Raw genomic sequence first — 23,478 nt, 5'->3', positions numbered from 1 at the left:
TGTGAATGCAGCTCTGGATGTAACTGGAAGATGAGACATGATGCAACAGCAGAATTGTGAATGCAGCTCTGGATGTGTTTTGGGAGGACTGGCGTAGTGTAATACAGAACAGTCTTCAGCCTGTAGGAGCCCGCGTCCGTCTGGTGCGTGGAACCTGCAATTAGATCTTAATTGTCACCTTCATCGTCAACATCTCCCATGATTCCCTGTTACAATGGCGGAGGAGGGGCAGGTGATATTGTGCGCACAATGAGCCTCCAGTCCGTTTTTTTGTCAATACTAAATTACCCCTTCCTTTCACGGCGGCCGCGCTTATACCGGCGAAGAAAGAGCGTAATCATATTTACTTTCTGCGGCTTTAAGGTTTCGGACCATTGTGCAGCTTCATTTTCTTCCTTTATTTGGCGCTTTTCTCCCGCTCCGATCGGACGCCGTAATAACGGTGTTCAGTGAGCACTTCGGCGCTTTTAAAGGGACGCTTGATTAACTGGGAATGGCGAGAAGAGAAGCCGGTGCCGCCGCTGTATGGCTGGTGGTGGAGCATCCGCAGCAATCAAGGAGAAGCGGCTAATTCTCTCCGGTAAAAGCCGCATTTATCCACACGTTTTGGCGAAAGAAGCAAATCAATCGCAAACACTCAGATAATGGAGCCATTAACTGCCCCGATGCGCCCACGCCGCCGCGGGCCCCGCCCACATCTGACAAGCTTGACTTTCATACTGGAGCATTGTTCTGTTCAGATGAAGCCACTTACCTCCGTGCCATTGTGTCCGGGAAAGTAGGTCTCATTTACCAGCAAATTATTACATAGGACTGCGCCTGTTTACAAATGAGCCGCCAGAAAGAAGCGAAATGAGGCGGTTTTATTGGTCGCTTCTGCTTCTTGTGCTCTTATCTGGAGACCCATTACAGCGGATGTAACAAAGTATCAACAAAATGCAACAAAACAGACTGAAAAGTAACAAAGAGTCCAAGTGTCTCTTAAAGGGGAAAGGTACCTTTATACATAGAGCAATGGAAACTCCCGTGAGAGGCTGCATTCTGTACATGTCCACCAGGGGGCACCAAGTGATATACAGTGCGGTGCGATGACCTGGGGGGGCTGTGTGCTCATATATCAGTGGCTCTCCAGCTGTTCGTAACTACAACTCCCAGTATCCCCTGACAGCCACAAGCTGTTCTAGGTTTGTAACAGCTGGAGAGCCACGGCTTGCAGACCAAGGAGAGAAGGCAAGTGTCTGTGACATCAGTAGTCCCCAGGGACATTCCTGGTAGTCCAGCAATTAGCGAGTCCTATAGTCTGGAATTCCTCATAATCCACTCCTGGATTGACAACAAAAAAACACTGCACCAAGAGCCGCACGTGTGATTGCTGCCTTATGTGACTACATATGAGCATCCAGAGGCGTGCAGACTTTTGCAGTGGCTGTGTGATTAGTATTAGCAACATCAGGTATACAAAAATGAGGTTTTGGCAGCACTACTGATCCCAGATTCGGGCAAGTCATTAAAGGTACCTTTATAGGTGGTGGTGCACGCAGGTGGGAATCCTGGCCTAAGGTGCAATGATCGGCAGCACTCGGAGACTGCTTGAAGAAGACCGGAGACGGTCGCAACGTCGCTGCTATTACCATGCTGTTGTTGTGAATAAACCACCATCTTTATTTTCTACACTGGCGAGTGCTGCGGATCATTGTACTACAGTATTAGCAACAATCAGCCCAGTCTTGACATTGGACGGAGGCGTCGCCGGAAAGTGAACGTATTATGTGCGGTGGAACGTGGCCAGGAGGAACATCACTGCAGCAGATGTCGCTCTCAGGCCGACAGGTGCCGACTGCCAAGGACAGTTCTCATCCGAAGCTTTTGATTGATGCACAAGGTGAAAAGCAGAAAGAGTTCAGAGCCCCGGGTGCTCCTGGAGCTGCTCCCAGAATGCGGCTTGTGTTACAGTGGAGGTCACAACCACAGGTGCTCCAAGAACACAGCTTGTACGGTGGCGGAGGTCACAGCCTTGGGTGCTCCTGGAGCTGCTCCCAGAATGCAGTGGAGGAGGTCACAGAGCCTTGCGCTCCGAGAACACAGCTTGTACGGTGGCGGAGGTCACACCCCATTGTGCTCCTGGAGCTGCTCCCAGAATGCGGCTTGTGTTACAGTGGAGGTCACAACCCCAGGTGCTCCGAGAACAAGGCTTGTACGGTGGCGGAGGTCACAACCCCAGGTGCTCCTGGAGCTGCTCCCAGAATGCAGTGGAGGAGGTCACAGCCCCTTGTGCTCTGGGAAAACAGCTTGCACGGTGGCGGAGGTCACAGTCCCTTGTGCTCCTGGAGCTGCTCCCAGAATGCAGTGGAGGAGGTCACAACCCCTTGTGCTCTGAGAACACAGCTTGTACGGTGATGGAGGTCACAACCTCGGGTGCTCCGAGAGCTGCTCCCAGAATGCAGCTTGTATGGTGGCAGAGGTCACAACCCCAGGTGCTCCAAGAACACAGCTTGTACGGTGACGGAGGTCACAACCTCGGGTGCTCCTAGAGCTGCTCCCAGAATTCAGCTTGTATGGTGGCAGAGGTCACAACCCCAGGTGCTCCAAGAACACAGCTTGTACGGTGGCGGAGGTCACAACCCCAGGTGCTCCTGGAGCTGCTTCCAGAATACAGTGGAGGAGGCCACAACCCCAGGTGCTCCTGGAGCTGCTTCCAGAATGCAGAGGAGGAGGTCACAGCCCCTTGTGCTCCGAGAACACAGCTTGTACGGTGGCGGAGGTCACACCCCCTTGTGCTCCTGGAGCTGCTCCCAGAATGCAGCTTGTACGGTGGCGGAGGTCACAACCCCAGGTGCTCCTGGGGCTGCTCCCAGAATGCAGTGGAGGAGGTCACAGCCCCTTGTGCTCTGGGAACACAGCTTGTACGGTGGCGGAGGTCACAGTCCCTTGTGCTCCTGGAGCTGCTCCCAGAATGCAGTGGAGGAGGTCACAGAGCCTTGTGCTCTGAGAACACAGCTTGTACGGTGATGGAGGTCACAACCTCGGGTGCTCCGAGAGCTGCTCCCAGAATGCAGCTTGTATGGTGGCAGAGGTCACAACCCCAGGTGCTCCAAGAACACAGCTTGTACGGTGGCGGAGGTCACAACCCCAGGTGCTCCTGGAGCTGCTTCCAGAATGCAGTGGAGGAGGTCACAGCCCCTTGTGCTCTGGGAACACAGCTTGTACGGTGGCGGAGGTCACAGTCCCTTGTGCTCCTGGAGCTGCTCCCAGAATGCAGTGGAGGAGGTCACAACCCCTTGTGCTCTGAGAACACAGCTTGTACGGTGATGGAGGTCACAACCCCAGGTGCTCCAAGAACACAGCTTGTACGGTGGCGGAGGTCACAACCCCAGGTGCTCTTGGAGCTGCTTCACGAATGCAGTGGAGGAGGTCACAACCCCTTGTGCTCTGAGAACACAGCTTGTACGGTGATGGAGGTCACAACCTCGGGTGCTCCGAGAGCTGCTCCCAGAATGCAGCTTGTATGGTGGCAGAGGTCACAACCCCAGGTGCTCCAAGAACACAGCTTGTACGGTGACGGAGGTCACAACCTCGGGTGCTCCTAGAGCTGCTCCCAGAATTCAGCTTGTATGGTGGCAGAGGTCACAACCCCAGGTGCTCCAAGAACACAGCTTGTACGGTGGCGGAGGTCACAACCCCAGGTGCTCCTGGAGCTGCTTCCAGAATGCAGAGGAGGAGGTCACAGCCCCTTGTGCTCCGAGAACACAGCTTGTACGGTGGCGGAGGTCACACCCCCTTGTGCTCCTGGAGCTGCTCCCAGAATGCAGCTTGTACGGTGGCGGAGGTCACAACCCCAGGTGCTCCTGGGGCTGCTCCCAGAATGCAGTGGAGGAGGTCACAGCCCCTTGTGCTCTGGGAACACAGCTTGTACGGTGGCGGAGGTCACAGTCCCTTGTGCTCCTGGAGCTGCTCCCAGAATGCAGTGGAGGAGGTCACAGAGCCTTGTGCTCTGAGAACACAGCTTGTACGGTGATGGAGGTCACAACCTCGGGTGCTCCGAGAGCTGCTCCCAGAATGCAGCTTGTATGGTGGCAGAGGTCACAACCCCAGGTGCTCCAAGAACACAGCTTGTACGGTGGCGGAGGTCACAACCCCAGGTGCTCCTGGAGCTGCTTCCAGAATGCAGTGGAGGAGGTCACAGCCCCTTGTGCTCTGGGAACACAGCTTGTACGATGGCAGAGGTCACACCCCCTTGTGCTCCTGGAGCTGCTCCCAGAATGCAGCTTGTATGGTGGTGGAGGTCACAACCCCAGGTGCTCCTGGAGCTGCTCCAAGAATGTGGTGGAGGAGGTCACAACCAACCACCACCTCTGAATGTTTTTTACTGGACACACGTGTTGGAGTTTTAGAACTGGAAGCAGGAAGGATCCGCGCCGGTCACTACACCCAGTCCTCGCAACCAGTGCAATGTTCTACAAGCAAGTGGGGCAATAACGGAGTAATAGACGCGGCTCCTTATGGGAAAGAACGGCGCTCGCCAGGGAAACCGCTGTAATCACCGAAGGTTAACAAAGGAAAAAGAACGGAAGCATCGGCAAATGCAGGACTATGAACACGAAGCCGAGCCAGGGAATATATACAGGACAGGAGTCACCTGCAGTCCTATGTAACACCACAGATAACACAGTGATAACTCTCTGAGTACAGATAATGCAGTAGATGTCACCTGCAGTCCTATGTAACAGCACAGATAACACAGTGATAACTCTCTGAGTACAGATAATGCAGTAGATGTCACCTGCAGTCCTATGTAACATCTCTTGTGTGTATTGTGTCAGATGATTACATACACTGTATTCGGCCTCTCACTTTCCTCACATTTTCTTATCTCGCCCTTTCTGCTATAAGTTCCTGCATAATCAGAAAGTGAGAACATTTTTTTTTTGATTTTTTTGCAAATTTATTGAAAAGGAAAATCTAAAATCTCCCGCTGACCTACAGTAAGTCTTCAGCCCCTTTCACATGGACACAAGTCTTTAGCCCCTTTCACATGGACACAAGTCTTCAGCCCCTTTCACATGGACACAAGTCTTCAGCCCCTTTCACATGGACACAAGTCTTCAGCCCCTTTCACATGGACACAAGTCTTCAGCCCCTTTCACATGGACACAAGTCTTCAGCCCCTTTCACATGGACACAAGTCTTCAGCCCCTTCCACATGGACACAAGTCTTCAGCCCCTTCCACATGGACACAAGTCTTCAGCCCCTTCCACATGGACACAAGTCTTTAGCCCCTTTCACATGGACACAAGTCTTCAGCCCCTTCCACATGGACACAAGTCTTCAGCCCCTTCCACATGGACACAAGTCTTCAGCCCCTTCCACATGGACACAAGTCTTTAGCCCCTTTCACATGGACACAAGTCTTTAGCCCCTTTCACATGGACACAAGTCTTCAGCCCCTTTCACATGGACACAAGTCTTCAGCCCCTTTCACATGGACACAAGTCTTCAGCCCCTTCCACATGGACACAAGTCTTCAGCCCCTTCCACATGGACACAAGTCTTTAGCCCCTTTCACATGGACACAAGTCTTTAGCCCCTTTCACATGGACACAAGTCTTCAGCCCCTTTCACATGGACACAGTGAAGCATGGTGGTGGCAGCATCATGTCTGGAGGAGACCAGGCGCCGCTCATCACCTGCCCAATACCATCTGTACAGTGAAGCATGGTGGTGGCAGCATCATGTCTGGAGGAGACCAGGCGCCGCTCATCACCTGACCAATACCCTCCCTACAGTGAAGCATGGTGGGGGCAGCATCATGTCTGGAGGAGACCAGGCGCCGCTCATCACCGGCCCAATACCATCCCTACAGTGAAGCATGGTGGGGGCAGCATCATGTCTGGAGGAGACCAGGCGCCGCTCATCACCTGCCCTATACCATCCCTACAGTGAAGCATGGTGGGGGCAGCATCATGTCTGGAGGAGACCAGGCGCCGCTCATCACCTGCCCAATACCATCTGTACAGTGAAGCATGGTGGTGGCAGCATCATGTCTGGAGGAGACCAGGCGCCGCTCATCTCCTGCCCAATACTATCCCTACAGTGAAGCATGGTGGTGGCAGCATCATGTCTGGAGGAGACCAGGCGCCGCTCATCACCTGCCCAATACCATCTGTACAGTGAAGCATGGTGGTGGCAGCATCATGTCTGGAGGAGACCAGGCGCCGCTCATCCCCTGACCAATACCCTCCCTACAGTGAAGCATGGTGGGGGCAGCATCATGTCTGGAGGAGACCAGGCGCCGCTCATCACCGGCCCAATACCATCCCTACAGTGAAGCATGGTGGGGGCAGCATCATGTCTGGAGGAGACCAGGCGCCGCTCATCACCTGACCAATACCCTCCCTACAGTGAAGCATGGTGGGGGCAGCATCATGTCTGGAGGACAGCAGGCGCCGCTCATCTCCTGCCCAATACCATCCCTACAGTGAAGCATGGTGGGGGCAGCATCATGTCTGGTGGAGACCAGGCGCCGCTGATCACCTGCCCAATACCATCTGTACAGTGAAGCATGGTGGTGGCAGCATCATGTCTGGAGGAGACCAGGCGCCGCTCATCTCCTGCCCAATACTATCCCTACAGTGAAGCATGGTGGTGGCAGCATCATGTCTGGAGGAGACCAGGCGCCGCTCATCACCTGCCCAATACCATCTGTACAGTGAAGCATGGTGGGGGCATCATCATGTCTGGAGGAGACCAGGCGCCGCTCATCACCTGACCAATACCCTCCCTACAGTGAAGCATGGTGGGGGCAGCATCATGTCTGGAGGAGACCAGGCGCCGCTCATCACCGGCCCAATACCATCCCTACAGTGAAGCATGGTGGGGGCAGCATCATGTCTGGAGGAGACCAGGCGCCGCTCATCACCTGCCCTATACCATCCCTACAGTGAAGCATGGTGGGGGCAGCATCATGTCTGGAGGAGACCAGGCGCCGCTCATCACCTGCCCAATACCATCTGTACAGTGAAGCATGGTGGTGGCAGCATCATGTCTGGAGGAGACCAGGCGCCGCTCATCTCCTGCCCAATACTATCCCTACAGTGAAGCATGGTGGTGGCAGCATCATGTCTGGAGGAGACCAGGCGCCGCTCATCACCTGCCCAATACCATCTGTACAGTGAAGCATGGTGGTGGCAGCATCATGTCTGGAGGAGACCAGGCGCCGCTCATCACCTGACCAATACCCTCCCTACAGTGAAGCATGGTGGGGGCAGCATCATGTCTGGAGGAGACCAGGCGCCGCTCATCACCTGCCCAATACCATCCCTACAGTGAAGTATGGTGGTGGCAGCATCATGTCTGGAGGAGACCAGGCGCCGCTCATCACCTGCCCAATACCATCCCTACAGTGAAGCATGGTGGGGGCAGCATCATGTCTGGAGGAGACCAGGCGCCGCTCATCACCTGCCCAATACCATCCCTACAGTGAAGCATGGTGGGGGCAGCATCATGTCTGGAGGAGACCAGGCGCCGCTCATCACCTGACCAATACCCTCCCTACAGTGAAGCATGGTGGGGGCAGCATCATGTCTGGAGGACAGCAGGCGCCGCTCATCTCCTGCCCAATACCATCCCTACAGTGAAGCATGGTGGGGGCAGCATCATGTCTGGAGGAGACCAGGCGCCGCTGATCACCTGCTCAATACCATCCCTACAGTGAAGCATGGTGGTGGCAGCATCATGTCTGGAGGAGACCAGGCGCCGCTCATCACCTGCCCAATACCATCCCTACAGTGAAGCATGGTGGTGGCAGCATCATGTCTGGAGGAGACCAGGCGCCGCTCATCACCTGCCCAATACCATCCCTACAGTGAAGCATGGTGGTGGCAGCATCATGTCTGGAGGAGACCAGGCGCCGCTCATCACCTGACTAATACCCTCTCTACAGTGAAGCATGGTGGTGGCAGCATCATGTCTGGAGGAGACCAGGCGCCGCTCATCACCTGCCCAATACCATCCCTACAGTGAAGCATGGTGGTGGCAGCATCATTTCTGGAGGAGACCAGGCGCCGCTCATCACCTGCCCAATACCATCCCTACAGTGAAGCATGGTGGGGGCAGCATCATGTCTGGAGGAGACCAGGCGCCGCTCATCACCTGCCCAATACCATCCCTACAGTGAAGCATGGTGGTGGCAGCATCATGTCTGGAGGAGACCAGGCGCCGCTCATCACCTGACTAATACCCTCTCTACAGTGAAGCATGGTGGTGGCAGCATCATGTCTGGTGGAGACCAGGCGCCGCTGATCACCTGCTCAATACCATCCCTACAGTGAAGCATGGTGGTGGCAGCATCATGTCTGGAGGAGACCAGGCGCCGCTCATCACCTGCCCAATACCATCCCTACAGTGAAGCATGGTGGTGGCAGCATCATGTCTGGAGGAGACCAGGCGCCGCTCATCACCTGCCCAATACCATCCCTACAGTGAAGCATGGTGGTGGCAGCATCATGTCTGGAGGAGACCAGGCGCCGCTCATCACCTGCCCAATACCATCCGTACAGTGAAGCATGGTGGTGGCAGCATTATGTCTGGAGGAGACCAGGCGCCGCTCATCACCTGCCCAATACCATCCGTACAGTGAAGCATGGTGGTGGCAGCATCATGTCTGGAGGAGGCCAGGCGCTGCTCATCACCTGCCCAATACCATCCCTACAGTGAAGCATGGTTAGTGGCAGCATCATGTCTGGAAGAGACCAGGCGCCGCTTATCACCTGCCCAATACCCTCCCTACAGTGAAGCATGGTGGTGGCAGCATCATGTCTGGAGGAGACCAGGCGCCGCTCATCACCTGCCCAATACCATCTGTACAGTGAAGCATGGTGGTGGCAGCATCATGTCTGGAGGAGACCAGGCGCCGCTCATCACCTGACCAATACCCTCCCTACAGTGAAGCATGGTGGGGGCAGCATCATGTCTGGAGGAGACCAGGCGCCGCTCATCACCGGCCCAATACCATCCCTACAGTGAAGCATGGTGGGGGCAGCATCATGTCTGGAGGAGACCAGGCGCCGCTCATCACCTGCCCTATACCATCCCTACAGTGAAGCATGGTGGGGGCAGCATCATGTCTGGAGGAGACCAGGCGCCGCTCATCACCTGCCCAATACCATCCGTACAGTGAAGCATGGTGGTGGCAGCATCATGTCTGGAGGAGACCAGGCGCCGCTCATCTCCTGCCCAATACTATCCCTACAGTGAAGCATGGTGGTGGCAGCATCATGTCTGGAGGAGACCAGGCGCCGCTCATCACCTGCCCAATACCATCTGTACAGTGAAGCATGGTGGTGGCAGCATCATGTCTGGAGGAGACCAGGCGCCGCTCATCACCTGACCAATACCCTCCCTACAGTGAAGCATGGTGGGGGCAGCATCATGTCTGGAGGAGACCAGGCGCCGCTCATCACCGGCCCAATACCATCCCTACAGTGAAGCATGGTGGGGGCAGCATCATGTCTGGAGGAGACCAGGCGCCGCTCATCACCTGACCAATACCCTCCCTACAGTGAAGCATGGTGGGGGCAGCATCATGTCTGGAGGACAGCAGGCGCCGCTCATCTCCTGCCCAATACCATCCCTACAGTGAAGCATGGTGGGGGCAGCATCATGTCTGGTGGAGACCAGGCGCCGCTGATCACCTGCCCAATACCATCTGTACAGTGAAGCATGGTGGTGGCAGCATCATGTCTGGAGGAGACCAGGCGCCGCTCATCTCCTGCCCAATACTATCCCTACAGTGAAGCATGGTGGTGGCAGCATCATGTCTGGAGGAGACCAGGCGCCGCTCATCACCTGCCCAATACCATCTGTACAGTGAAGCATGGTGGGGGCATCATCATGTCTGGAGGAGACCAGGCGCCGCTCATCACCTGACCAATACCCTCCCTACAGTGAAGCATGGTGGGGGCAGCATCATGTCTGGAGGAGACCAGGCGCCGCTCATCACCGGCCCAATACCATCCCTACAGTGAAGCATGGTGGGGGCAGCATCATGTCTGGAGGAGACCAGGCGCCGCTCATCACCTGCCCTATACCATCCCTACAGTGAAGCATGGTGGGGGCAGCATCATGTCTGGAGGAGACCAGGCGCCGCTCATCACCTGCCCAATACCATCTGTACAGTGAAGCATGGTGGTGGCAGCATCATGTCTGGAGGAGACCAGGCGCCGCTCATCTCCTGCCCAATACTATCCCTACAGTGAAGCATGGTGGGGGCAGCATCATGTCTGGAGGAGACCAGGCGCCGCTCATCACCTGCCCAATACCATCTGTACAGTGAAGCATGGTGGTGGCAGCATCATGTCTGGAGGAGACCAGGCGCCGCTCATCACCTGACCAATACCCTCCCTACAGTGAAGCATGGTGGGGGCAGCATCATGTCTGGAGGAGACCAGGCGCCGCTCATCACCTGCCCAATACCATCCCTACAGTGAAGCATGGTGGTGGCAGCATCATGTCTGGAGGAGACCAGGCGCCGCTCATCACCTGCCCAATACCATCCCTACAGTGAAGCATGGTGGGGGCAGCATCATGTCTGGAGGAGACCAGGCGCCGCTCATCACCTGCCCAATACCATCCCTACAGTGAAGCATGGTGGGGGCAGCATCATGTCTGGAGGAGACCAGGCGCCGCTCATCACCTGACCAATACCCTCCCTACAGTGAAGCATGGTGGGGGCAGCATCATGTCTGGAGGACAGCAGGCGCCGCTCATCTCCTGCCCAATACCATCCCTACAGTGAAGCATGGTGGGGGCAGCATCATGTCTGGTGGAGACCAGGCGCCGCTGATCACCTGCTCAATACCATCCCTACAGTGAAGCATGGTGGTGGCAGCATCATGTCTGGAGGAGACCAGGCGCCGCTCATCACCTGCCCAATACCATCCCTACAGTGAAGCATGGTGGTGGCAGCATCATGTCTGGAGGAGACCAGGCGCCGCTCATCACCTGCCCAATACCATCCCTACAGTGAAGCATGGTGGTGGCAGCATCATGTCTGGAGGAGACCAGGCGCCGCTCATCACCTGACTAATACCCTCTCTACAGTGAAGCATGGTGGTGGCAGCATCATGTCTGGAGGAGACCAGGCGCCGCTCATCACCTGCCCAATACCATCCCTACAGTGAAGCATGGTGGTGGCAGCATCATTTCTGGAGGAGACCAGGCGCCGCTCATCACCTGCCCAATACCATCCCTACAGTGAAGCATGGTGGGGGCAGCATCATGTCTGGAGGAGACCAGGCGCCGCTCATCACCTGCCCAATACCATCCCTACAGTGAAGCATGGTGGTGGCAGCATCATGTCTGGAGGAGACCAGGCGCCGCTCATCACCTGACTAATACCCTCTCTACAGTGAAGCATGGTGGTGGCAGCATCATGTCTGGTGGAGACCAGGCGCCGCTGATCACCTGCTCAATACCATCCCTACAGTGAAGCATGGTGGTGGCAGCATCATGTCTGGAGGAGACCAGGCGCCGCTCATCACCTGCCCAATACCATCCCTACAGTGAAGCATGGTGGTGGCAGCATCATGTCTGGAGGAGACCAGGCGCCGCTCATCACCTGCCCAATACCATCCCTACAGTGAAGCATGGTGGTGGCAGCATCATGTCTGGAGGAGACCAGGCGCCGCTCATCACCTGCCCAATACCATCCGTACAGTGAAGCATGGTGGTGGCAGCATTATGTCTGGAGGAGACCAGGCGCCGCTCATCACCTGCCCAATACCATCCGTACAGTGAAGCATGGTGGTGGCAGCATCATGTCTGGAGGAGGCCAGGCGCTGCTCATCACCTGCCCAATACCATCCCTACAGTGAAGCATGGTTAGTGGCAGCATCATGTCTGGAAGAGACCAGGCGCCGCTTATCACCTGCCCAATACCCTCCCTACAGTGAAGCATGGTGGTGGCAGCATCATGTCTGGAGGAGACCAGGCGCCGCTCATCACCTGACCAATACCCTCCCTACAGTGAAGCATGGTGGGGGCAGCATCATGTCTGGTGGAGATCAGGCGCCGCTGATCACCTGCTCAATACCATCCGTACAGTGAAGCATGGTGGGGGCAGCATCGTGTCTGGAGGAGACCAGGCGCCGCTCATCTCCTGCCCAATACCATCCCTACAGTGAAGCATGGTGGGGGCAGCATCATGTCTGGAGGAGACCAGGCGCCGCTCATCACCTGCCCAATACCATCCCTACAGTGAAGCATGGTGGTGGCAGCATCATGTCTGGAGGAGACCAGGCGCCGCTCATCTCCTGCCCAATACCATCCCTACAGTGAAGCATGGTGGTGGCAGCATCATGTCTGGAGGAGACCAGGCGCCGCTCATCACCTGCCCAATACCATCCCTACAGTGAAGCATGGTGGTGGCAGCATCATGTCTGGAGGAGACCAGGCGCCGCTCATCACCTGCCCAATACCATCCGTACAGTGAAGCATGGTGGTGGCAGCATCATGTCTGGAGGAGACCAGGCGCCGCTCATCACCTGCCCTATACCATCCCTACAGTGAAGCATGGTGGTGGGAGCATCATGTCTGGAGGAGACCAGGCGCCGCTCATCACCTGCCCAATACCATCCCTACAGTGAAGCATGGTGGCAGCATCATGTCTGGAGGAAACCAGGCGCCGCTCATCACCTGCCCAATACCATCCGTACAGTGAAGCATGGTGGTGGCAGCATCATGTCTGGAGGAGACCAGGCGCCGCTCATCACCTGCCCAATACCATCCCTACAGTGAAGCATGGTGGTGGCAGCATCATGTCTGGAGGAGACCAGGCGCCGCTCATCACCTGCCCAATACACTCTGTGCAGTGAAGCATGGTGGGGGCAGCATCATGGCTGGAGGAGATCAGGCGCCGCTCATCACCTGCCCAATACCCTCCGTACAGTAAAGCATGGTGGCAGCATCATGTCTGGAGGAGACCAGGCGCCGCTCATCACCTGCCCAATACCATCCGTACAGTGAAGCATGGTGGGGGCAGCATCATGTCTGGAGGAGACCAGGCGCCGCTCATCACCTGCCCAATACCATCCCTACAGTGAAGCATGGTGGAGGCAGCATCATGTCTGGAGGAGACCAGGCGCCGCTCATCACCTGCCCAATACCATCCGTACAGTGAAGCATGGTGGGGGAAGCATCATGTCTGGAGGAGACCAGGCGCCGCTCATCACCTGCTCAATACCATCCCTACAGTGAAGCATGGTGGGGGCAGCATCATGTCTGGAGGAGGCCAGGCGCCGCTCATCACCTTCCCAATACTATCCCTACAGTGAAGCATGGTGGTGGCAGCATCATGTCTGGAGGAGACCAGGCGCCGCTCATCTCCTGCCCAATACCATCCCTACAGTGAAGCATGGTGGGGGCAGCATCGTGTCTGGAGGAGACCAGGCGCCGCTCATCTCCTGCCCAATACCATCCCTACAGTGAAGCATGGTGGGGGCAGCATCATTTCTTTAGGAGACCAGGCGCCGCTCATCACCTGCCCAATACCATCCCTACAGTGAAGCATGGTGGTGGCAGCATCATGTCTGGAGGAGACCAGGCGCCGCTCATCTCCTGCCCAATACCATCCCTACAGTGAAGCATGGTGGTGGCAGCATCATGTCTGGAAGAGACCAGGTGCCGCTCATCACCTGCCCAATACCATCCCTACAGTGAAGCATGGTGGGGGCAGCATCATGTCTGGAGGAGGCCAGGCGCCGCTCATCTCCTGCCCAATACCATCCCTACAGTGAAGCATGGTGGTGGCAGCATCATGTCTGGAGGAGACCAGGCGCCGTTCATCACCTGCCCAATACCATTCCTACAGTGAAGCATGGTGGGGGCAGCATCATGTCTGGAGGAGACCAGGCGCCACTCATCACCTGCCCAATACCATCCCTACAGTGAAGCATGGTGGTGGCAGCATCATGTCTGGAGAAGACCAGGTGCCGCTCATCACCTGCCCAATACCATCCCTACAGTGAAGCATGGTGGTGGCAGCATCATGTCTGGAGGAGACCAGGCGCCGCTGATCACCTGCTCAATACCATCTCTACAGTGAAGCATGGTGGGGGCAGCATCATGTCTGGAGGAGACCAGGCGCCGCTCATCACCTGCCCAATACCATCCCTACAGTGAAGCATGGTGGTGGCAGCATCATGTCTGGAGGAGACCAGGCGCCGCTCATCTCCTGCCCAATACCATCCCTACAGTGAAGCATGGTGGTGGCAGCATCATGTCTGGAGGAGACCAGGCGCCGCTCATCTCCTGCCCAATACCATCCCTACAGTGAAGCATGGTGGTGGCAGCATCATGTCTGGAAGAGACCAGGCGCCGCTCATCACCTGCCCAATACCATCCCTACAGTGAAGCATGGTGGGGGCAGCATCATGTCTGGAGGAGACCAGGCGCCGCTCATCTCCTGCCCAATACCATCCCTACAGGGAAGCATGGTGGGGGTAGCATCATGTCTGGAGGAGACCAGGCGCCGCTCATCTCCTGCCCAATACCATCTCTACAGTGAAGCATGGTGGGGGCAGCATCATGTCTGGAGGAGACCAGGCGCCGCTCATCACCTGCCCAATACCATCCCTACAGTGAAGCATGGTGGTGGCAGCATCTTGTCTGGAGGAGACCAGGCGCCGCTCATCTCCTGCCCAATACCATCCCTACAGTGAAGCATGGTGGTGGCAGCATCATGTCTGGAGGAGACCAGGCGCCGCTCATCTCCTGCCCAATACCATCCCTACAGTGAAGCATGGTGGTGGCAGCATCATGTCTGGAAGAGACCAGGCGCCGCTCATCACCTGCCCAATACCATCCCTACAGTGAAGCATGGTGGTGGCAGCATCATGTCTGGAGGAGACCAGGCGCCGCTCATCTCCTGCCCAATACCATCCCTACAGTGAAGCATGGTGGTGGCAGCATCATGTCTGGAAGAGACCAGGCGCCGCTCATCTCCTGCCCAATACCATCCCTACAGTGAAGCATGGTGGTGGCAGCATCATGTCTGGAGGAGACCAGGCGCCGCTCATCTCCTGCCCAATACCATCCCTACAGTGAAGCATGGTGGTGGCAGCATCATGTCTGGAAGAGACCAGGCGCCGCTCATCACCTGGCTAATACCATCCCTACAGTGAAGCATGGTGGGGGCAGCATCATGTCTGGAGGAGACCAGGCGCCGCTCATCTCCTGCCCAATACCATCCCTACAGGGAAGCATGGTGGGGGTAGCATCATGTCTGGAGGAGACCAGGCGCCGCTCATCTCCTGCCCAATACCATCTCTACAGTGAAGCATGGTGGGGGCAGCATCATGTCTGGAGGAGACCAGGCGCCGCTCATCACCTGCCCAATACCATCCCTACAGTGAAGCATGGTGGTGGCAGCATCTTGTCTGGAGGAGACCAGGCGCCGCTCATCTCCTGCCCAATACCATCCCTACAGTGAAGCATGGTGGTGGCAGCATCATGTCTGGAGGAGACCAGGCGCCGCTCATCTCCTGCCCAATACCATCCCTACAGTGAAGCATGGTGGTGGCAGCATCATGTCTGGAAGAGACCAGGCGCCGCTCATCACCTGCCCAATACCATCCCTACAGTGAAGCATGGTGGGGGCAGCATCATGTCTGGAGGAGACCAGGCGCCGCTCATCTCCTGCCCAATACCATCCCTACAGGGAAGCATGGTGGGGGTAGCATCATGTCTGGAGGAGACCAGGCGCCGCTCATCTCCTGCCCAATACCATCCCTACAGTGAAGCATGGTGGTGGCAGCATCATGTCTGGAAGAGACCAGGCGCCGCTCATCACCTGCCCAATACTATCCCTACAGTGAAGCATGGTGGGGGCAGCATCATGTCTGGAGGAGACCAGGCGCCGCTCATCTCCTGCCCAATACCATCCCTACAGGGAAGCATGGTGGGGGTAGCATCATGTCTGGAGGAGACCAGGCGCCGCTCATCTCCTGCCCAATACCATCCGTACAGTGAAGCATGGTGGCAGCATCATGTCTGGAGGAAACCAGGCGCCGCTCATCACCTGCCCAATACCATCCCTACAGTGAAGCATGGTGGGGTCAGCATCATGTCTGGAGGAGACCAGGCGCCGCTCATCTCCTGCCCAATACCCTCCCTACAGTGAAGCATGGTGGGGTCAGCATCATGTCTGGAGGAGACCAGGCGCCGCTCATCTCCTGCCCAATACCCTCCCTACAGGGAAGCATGGTGGGGGCAGCATCATGTCTGGAGGAGACCAGGCGCCGCTTATCTCCTGCCCAATACCCTCCCTACAGTGAAGCATGGTGGTGGCAGCATCATGTCTGGAAGAGACCAGGCGCCGCTCATCACCTGCCCAATACCATCCCTACAGTGAAGCATGGTGGGGGCAGCATCATGTCTGGAGGAGACCAGGCGCCGCTCATCTCCTGCCCAATACCATCCCTACAGGGAAGCATGGTGGGGGTAGCATCATGTCTGGAGGAGACCAGGCGCCGCTCATCTCCTGCCCAATACCATCCCTACAGTGAAGCATGGTGGTGGCAGCATCATGTCTGGAAGAGACCAGGCGCCGCTCATCACCTGCCCAATACTATCCCTACAGTGAAGCATGGTGGGGGCAGCATCATGTCTGGAGGAGACCAGGCGCCGCTCATCTCCTGCCCAATACCATCCCTACAGGGAAGCATGGTGGGGGCAGCATCATGTCTGGAGGAGACCAGGCGCCGCTCATCTCCTGCCCAATACCATCCGTACAGTGAAGCATGGTGGCAGCATCATGTCTGGAGGAAACCAGGCGCCGCTCATCACCTGCCCAATACCATCCCTACAGTGAAGCATGGTGGGGTCAGCATCATGTCTGGAGGAGACCAGGCGCCGCTCATCTCCTGCCCAATACCCTCCCTACAGTGAAGCATGGTGGGGTCAGCATCATGTCTGGAGGAGACCAGGCGCCGCTCATCTCCTGCCCAATACCCTCCCTACAGGGAAGCATGGTGGGGGCAGCATCATGTCTGGAGGAGACCAGGCGCCGCTCATCTCCTGCCCAATACCCTCCCTACAGTGAAGCATGGTGGGGGCAGCATCATGTCCTTAGTAAAGGGGCTGAAGACTTAACGTCAATGTGAGATTTTAGTTTCTCCTCAGTAAATTAATAAAGATTTCTCACCTTCTGTTGAGAGGACAGTGAGGGGTGTGAGGACTTTCTGGGTGCAGTGTAAGTATGTGTCCGCTGATTAGTATAGATATATGCAGTTGCGTTGCCCCTCCCCCCTCCTCGGCTGCCATTGATTTCTCCCCCGATTCTATATCATTGGTCTAATTGCTGAGGCAGACATGATGCTCTTGGATGGAGACGGCTGCGCTGATCAATGGAGCGTTCATGTTTCACTGGACAAAAGAGTCAATGAAAGAGAGAGACGAACCAGTCACTGACCGCGATAGAACAGAGTCCTCTGACTATAAAGACTGGCTAAATACAGGGATAATGCACACAGTGATGTCACAGTACAGGGATAATAAACACAGTGATGTCACAGTACAGAGATAATACACAGTGATGTCACAGTACAGGGATAATAAACACAGTGATGTCACAGTACAGAGATAATACACAGTGATGTCACAGTACAGAGATAATAAACACAATGATGTCACAGTACAGGGATAATACACACAGTGATGTCACAGTACAGAGATAATACACACAGTGATGTCACAGTACAGGGATAATACACACAGTGATGTCACAGTACAGAGATAATACACACAGTGATGTCACAGTACAGAGATAATACACACAGTGATGTCACAGTACAGAGATAATACACACAGTGATGTCACAGTACAGGGATAATACACACAGTGATGTCACAGTACAGGGATAATAAACACAGTGATGTCACAGTACAGAGATAATAAACACAGTGATGTAACAGTACAGAGATAATACACACAGTGATGTCACAGTACAGGGATAATACACACAGTGATGTCACAGTACAGGGATAATAAACACAGTGATGTAACAGTACAGAGATAATACACACAGTGATGTCACAGTACAGAGATAATAAACACAGTGATGTCACAGTAGAGATAATAAACACAGTGATGTCACAGTACAGATAATACACACAGTGATGTCACAGTACAGGGATAATAAACACAATGATGTCACAGTACAGGGATAATAAACACAGTGATGTCACAGTACAGATAATACACACAGTGATGTCACAGTACAGGGATAATAAACACAGTGATGTCACAGTACAGATAATACACACAGTGATGTCACAGTACAGGGATAATAAACACAATGATGTCACAGTACAGGGATAATACACAGAGTGATGTCACAGTACAGAGATAATACACACAGTGATGTCACAGTACAGATAATACACACAGTGATGTCACAGTACAGAGAATACACACAGTGATGTCACAGTACAGGGATAATACACACAGTGATGTCACAGTACAGGGATAATAAACACAGTGATGTCACAGTACAGGGATAATACACAGAGTGATGTCACAGTACAGGGATAATAAATACAGTGATGTCACAGTACAGGGATAATAAACACAGTGATGTCACAGTACAGGGATAATAAACACAGTGATGTCACAGTACAGATAATACACACAGTGATGTCACAGTACAGGGATAATAAACACAGTGATGTCACAGTACAGATAATACACACAGTGATGTCACAGTACAGGGATAATAAACACAATGATGTCACAGTACAGGGATAATAAACACAGTGATGTCACAGTACAGATAATACACACAGTGATGTCACAGTACAGAGAATACACACAGTGATGTCACAGTACAGGGATAATAAACACAGTGATGTCACAGTACAGATAATACACACAGTGATGTCACAGTACAGAGATAATACACACAGTGATGTCACAGTACATAGATAATAAACACAGTGATGTCACAGTACAGGGATAATAAACACAATGATGTCACAGTACAGGGATAATACACAGAGTGATGTCACAGTACAGGGATAATAAACACAGTGATGTCACAGTACAGGGATAATAAACACAGTGATGTCACAGTACAGGGATAATAAACACAGTGATGTCACAGTACAGGGATAATAAACACAGTGATGTCACAGTACAGGGATAATACACAGTGATGTCACAGTACAGGGATAATAAACACAGTGATGTCACAGTACAGGGATAATAAACACAGTGATGTCACAGTACAGGGATAATAAACACAGTGATGTCACAGTACAGGGATAATAAACACAGTGATGTCACAGTACAGGGATAATAAACAGAGTGATGTCACAGTACAGAGATAATACACAGTGATGTCACAGTACAGGGATAATAAACAGAGTGATGTCACAGTACAGTCAGGTTCCTATAATCCAGCACCCGGTCAGGTCCCTATAATCCAGCACCCGGTCAGGTCCCTATAATCCAGCTTTCGGCCAGGTCCCTGTAATCCGGCACCCGGCCAGGTCCCTGTAATCCGGCACCCGGCCAGGTCCCTGTAATCCGGCACCCGGCCAGGTCCCTGTAATCCGGCACCCGGCCAGGTCCCTGTAATCCGGCACCCGGCCAGGTCCCTGTAATCCGGCACCCGGCCAGGTCCCTGTAATCCGGCACCCGGCCAGGTCCCTGTAATCCGGCACCCGGCCAGGTCCCTGTAATCCGGCACCCGGCCAGGTCCCTGTAATCCGGCACCCGGCCAGGTCCCTGTAATCCGGCACCCGGCCAGGTCCCTGTAATCCGGCACCCGGCCAGGTCCCTGTAATCCGGCACCCGGCCAGGTCCCTGTAATCCGGCACCCGGTCAGGTCTCACTAGTGCTGAGGTAAAGGAATCTGAGGTGTGTAATTTGGGGAATCCTGGTGCTGATGGTGATGAAGCTGAGTCCAGTCTGCGCTGTGTATAGTTTCATGCAATAGTCCCTGATTGATTGAATGCGTCTGCTTTGCGGCCGCCGCTCCGGTCCCACGAGAACTTTCATTAGTTGTTAATATTAATGGGCTCTTAATGAAGATAAAACGTCTATTTATAGAAGGTTCCCCGGAAGAAAAGACGCTGATTTCAAAGTGGCGACAATCACGGTTAAATGTCGCCGCCAGCGTCACTGAATAATGGACTTTGATGAGAGATAATTGTATCTTCAAAGACAAATAATCCACTGAAGTCTGTGGGGTCAGGAGGGCGAGGAACGACCCTCCGCGATGGGCGCTGCGACCGGGGGCGGCAATGTCCAGTCAACTCTGCTCTAGGATGTGGGAATATAGTCTCTAATTGTACATCTCGGCGGCTGAGGATCCGTTTCTTCTCCAGCTCTCTGTACACAAAGCTTTACCTCGCTCAGCAGCTGCCTGGCACTGTGCAGACTGGCCTCAGGCTCTGGAGCTCCTGGGGACCGTGATCTTATTGTCCTTTGTATTTTAATCCTCGGGGCCCCCGCTCTTGTGTGGCCCCTGCTGAGCTCTAGTGGCTTCTGGATTTTATGCATGTGATTGATATGGACCCAGTTCTTAGAAGTAAGGCGTGCGGATGGGACCTCATTCCTGTTATAGTGGTGCAGTGTCCCTTTAAGAAGGTAACAGTCTCAGAAGTAACTTGTAGATACAATGTATCTTTGTCTGTTCCGTTTTTTCCATCCAGACACAATCCGCCATCAGCTGCGGCTCGGGAATATTATCGGTGATTTCACACTTCGCGTCAGGTACAGAATACACAGATGTCATCCTCATCACAAGGAAATTAGCTCTAAAATAGATGCACTGATCCTCCAGTCACACCCAGAGCTGCAGGCGCCATTTTGTATCTTTTCTGATACTCCAGTCACATCCAGAGCAGCACTTACATGCTGCTATCATGCCTTTTCACCCACATCCAGAGCCACAAATTTATTTCAGGGGGCGTGTTCTTTCTCAGAGGGTGTGTCCTTTCCCAGGGGGGCGTGTCATTTCTATGGCAGACGGTAACATTAGAAGGATGGAACTGAGCGTGTGCGTCCACCTCAGTGAGGTGGACAGAGAAATTAGAAAAAGAGCAAACAACAGGTGGCGCTACACAAATTACATGCAATTACAAAACAACCCCCTTAAACCATGTCTTAAACTCTAGTAACCTCCAAATCTGCAGTCACAGTTCTGCGGTTACATCATGTTTTACACTCTAGTCACCACCAAGTCTGCAGTCACAGTTCTGCCGTTACATCATGTTTTACACTCTAGTCACTTCCAAATCTGCAGTCACAGTTCTGCCATTACATCATGTTTTACACTCTAGTCACAACCAAGTCTGCAGTCAAAGTTCTGTTGTTACATCGTGTTTCCCACTTCAGTCACCTCCAATTCTGCAGTCACAGTTCTGCCATTACATCATGTCTTAAACTCCAGTAACCTCCAAATCTGCAGTCACAGTTCTGCGGTTACATCATGTTTTACACTCTAGTCACCACCAAGTCTGCAGTCACAGTTCTGCGGTTACATCATGTTTTACACTCTAGTCACCTCCAAATCTGCAGTCACAGTTCTGCTGTTACATCGTGTTTTACACTCTAGTCACCTCCAAATCTGCAGTCATAGTCTGCTGTTACATCATGTTTTACACTCTAGTCACCACCAAGTCTGCAGTCACAGTTATGCAGTTACATTATGTTTTACACTATAGTCACCTCCAAATCTGCAGTCACAGTCTGCTGTTACTTCCTTTGTCAGCCATGGTTCCTAACAACTCAGCACTAACTGGGTATCGGTGTTCCCATGATGCACTGCTTTCTCCCAGCAGAGGACTGTGATTGCAGCTCTGGATGTGACTAGAGTATATGCCCCAGACTTGTTCTTGGTATGCAGCACTCGTGCCGCCCCCTCCTCCGGTCCAGCGCTCAGTTCCCAGTGAATTTGCTGCCAGTTTGACAAATAACATTGAGCCGATAAGAGATTTCATCTCCCGCCTGCCGAGCGCCTTGTAATAAAGGATTTACGGTATCTGAGCTTAAATCCCCCAGCATTCCCTGCTGGTTCAGTGTCTGCTCTGGGAAGTGTGCTCTTTACACCCGGCTGTGTGCAGTCGTCTCCCAGAATGCAGTGCAGGAGAGTTTATTACAGGAGCTCAGCTTGCCTGCAGAATTGTGAGTGCAGCTCTAGATGTGACTGGAGCACAATACATGGTAAGTGACAGTCGTTCTGGGTTCTTGTCGGTCTGCGCTGGGCGATGCTCAGGCCGGACACGAGGCCCCGCAGGTTCTAGGGCACAGGCGATGCTCGCTAATCCTCTGTAGATGTCGATGTTCATCTTCATTCCTTCTGTTTCAGCTTGTGACGAGTGGAAAGTTCTGCAGAAGCCCAACCTGCACCGCGATGTCAACCGCTTCGGCCACTCTGCCGTAGTCAGTAATGGGTAAGACCTCACGTTTCACCTTCACAGTCCTGTAACCGTAAAGAATCAGGGACGTATTACGGGCTTGTGGTATTAACATGTGTCTGCAGAGTAGCCTTCATAATTCACTCCTCTTACAGTAAGGGTCCATTCACATGTCCGCAACGTGTTTTGTGGATCCACGGACTTGCAAAACACGGACAGCGGCAATGTGTGTTCCGCATTTTGCGGACCGCACAATGCCGACACTAATAGAATATGCCTGTTCTTGTCCGCGGACAAGAACAGGACATGTTCTATTTTTTTGCGGACCCGGAAGTGCGAGTCCGCAATTCCGTGTCCGGGTAGCATGATGTGCTGCCCCATAGAAATGAATGGGTTCGCAATTCCGTTCCGCAAACTGCGGAACGAAATTGCGGACGTGTGAATGGAGCCTGATTTCCTTTTGTTCCTGCCGCTGCTCTTACAGCAAAGAACCCTGTTGTTGTCCGCTTCCCTGGATCTGGGGGCTCAGTCTTTTTACCGCCGCGCTCTTGTTGGTGCAGAACTTTTTAGCACTTTCTGTAACCATAGAAAATCCTTCCTGATAATGAATTAATTTTCTAGATTTTCCCGGCTTTTCTCTGCCTTTTAGGGAATGTCCACCTCCCTAGAGATCTCTACAGGATCTGTTGATGGATTTTTAGAGTTTACCGCTTTAACTGTGAAGAATCCTTTCGGTTTTTCTTTGTGCCTCTGATCCCGTTGTAATGGTGGCTGGTTTTGCCCGTCAGGTCCATGTTCATATTTGGCGGATTCTCCAGCGTGCTGCTGAATGACATCTTGGTGTACAAACCTCCGAGCTGCGAGGCGTTTCACACTCGGGAGCGGTGCACCAGCGCTATACGGGGCATCAGCTGTCTATGGGACCAGGGTCATTGCGTGTCCTGGGAGACCGTGCACGCCAGCAGCAGCCTATTCCGCGCCCACTGTCCCAACAAGTCCGGTAAGCATGGCACTTGTAGTTCTCCACATACACTTTGCTTATCCTGATCCTGAGTTACAGCT

The 23,478-nt window shown here is 54.0% G+C and overlaps 1 protein-coding gene across 1 annotated transcript in view; it reads left to right on the top strand.

Annotated features, from left to right (window-relative positions):
- ATRNL1 (attractin like 1) overlaps window positions 1–23,478 on the top strand; it is a 453,110-nt gene that overhangs the window by 94,680 nt on the left and 334,952 nt on the right. The window contains exons 11-12 of the mRNA XM_040438845.1: window positions 22,368–22,452; window positions 23,205–23,416. Of these exons, the coding sequence (XP_040294779.1) occupies window positions 22,368–22,452; window positions 23,205–23,416 (297 nt within the window). The remainder of the gene's footprint in view (window positions 1–22,367; window positions 22,453–23,204; window positions 23,417–23,478) is intronic.

This window comes from Bufo bufo, chromosome 6, assembly GCF_905171765.1.
Source record: "Bufo bufo chromosome 6, aBufBuf1.1, whole genome shotgun sequence".
NCBI lineage: Eukaryota > Metazoa > Chordata > Amphibia > Anura > Bufonidae > Bufo > Bufo bufo.
Note: the sequence above shows the minus strand (reverse complement) of the source record. Positions and strands in the feature narration are given on the sequence as shown.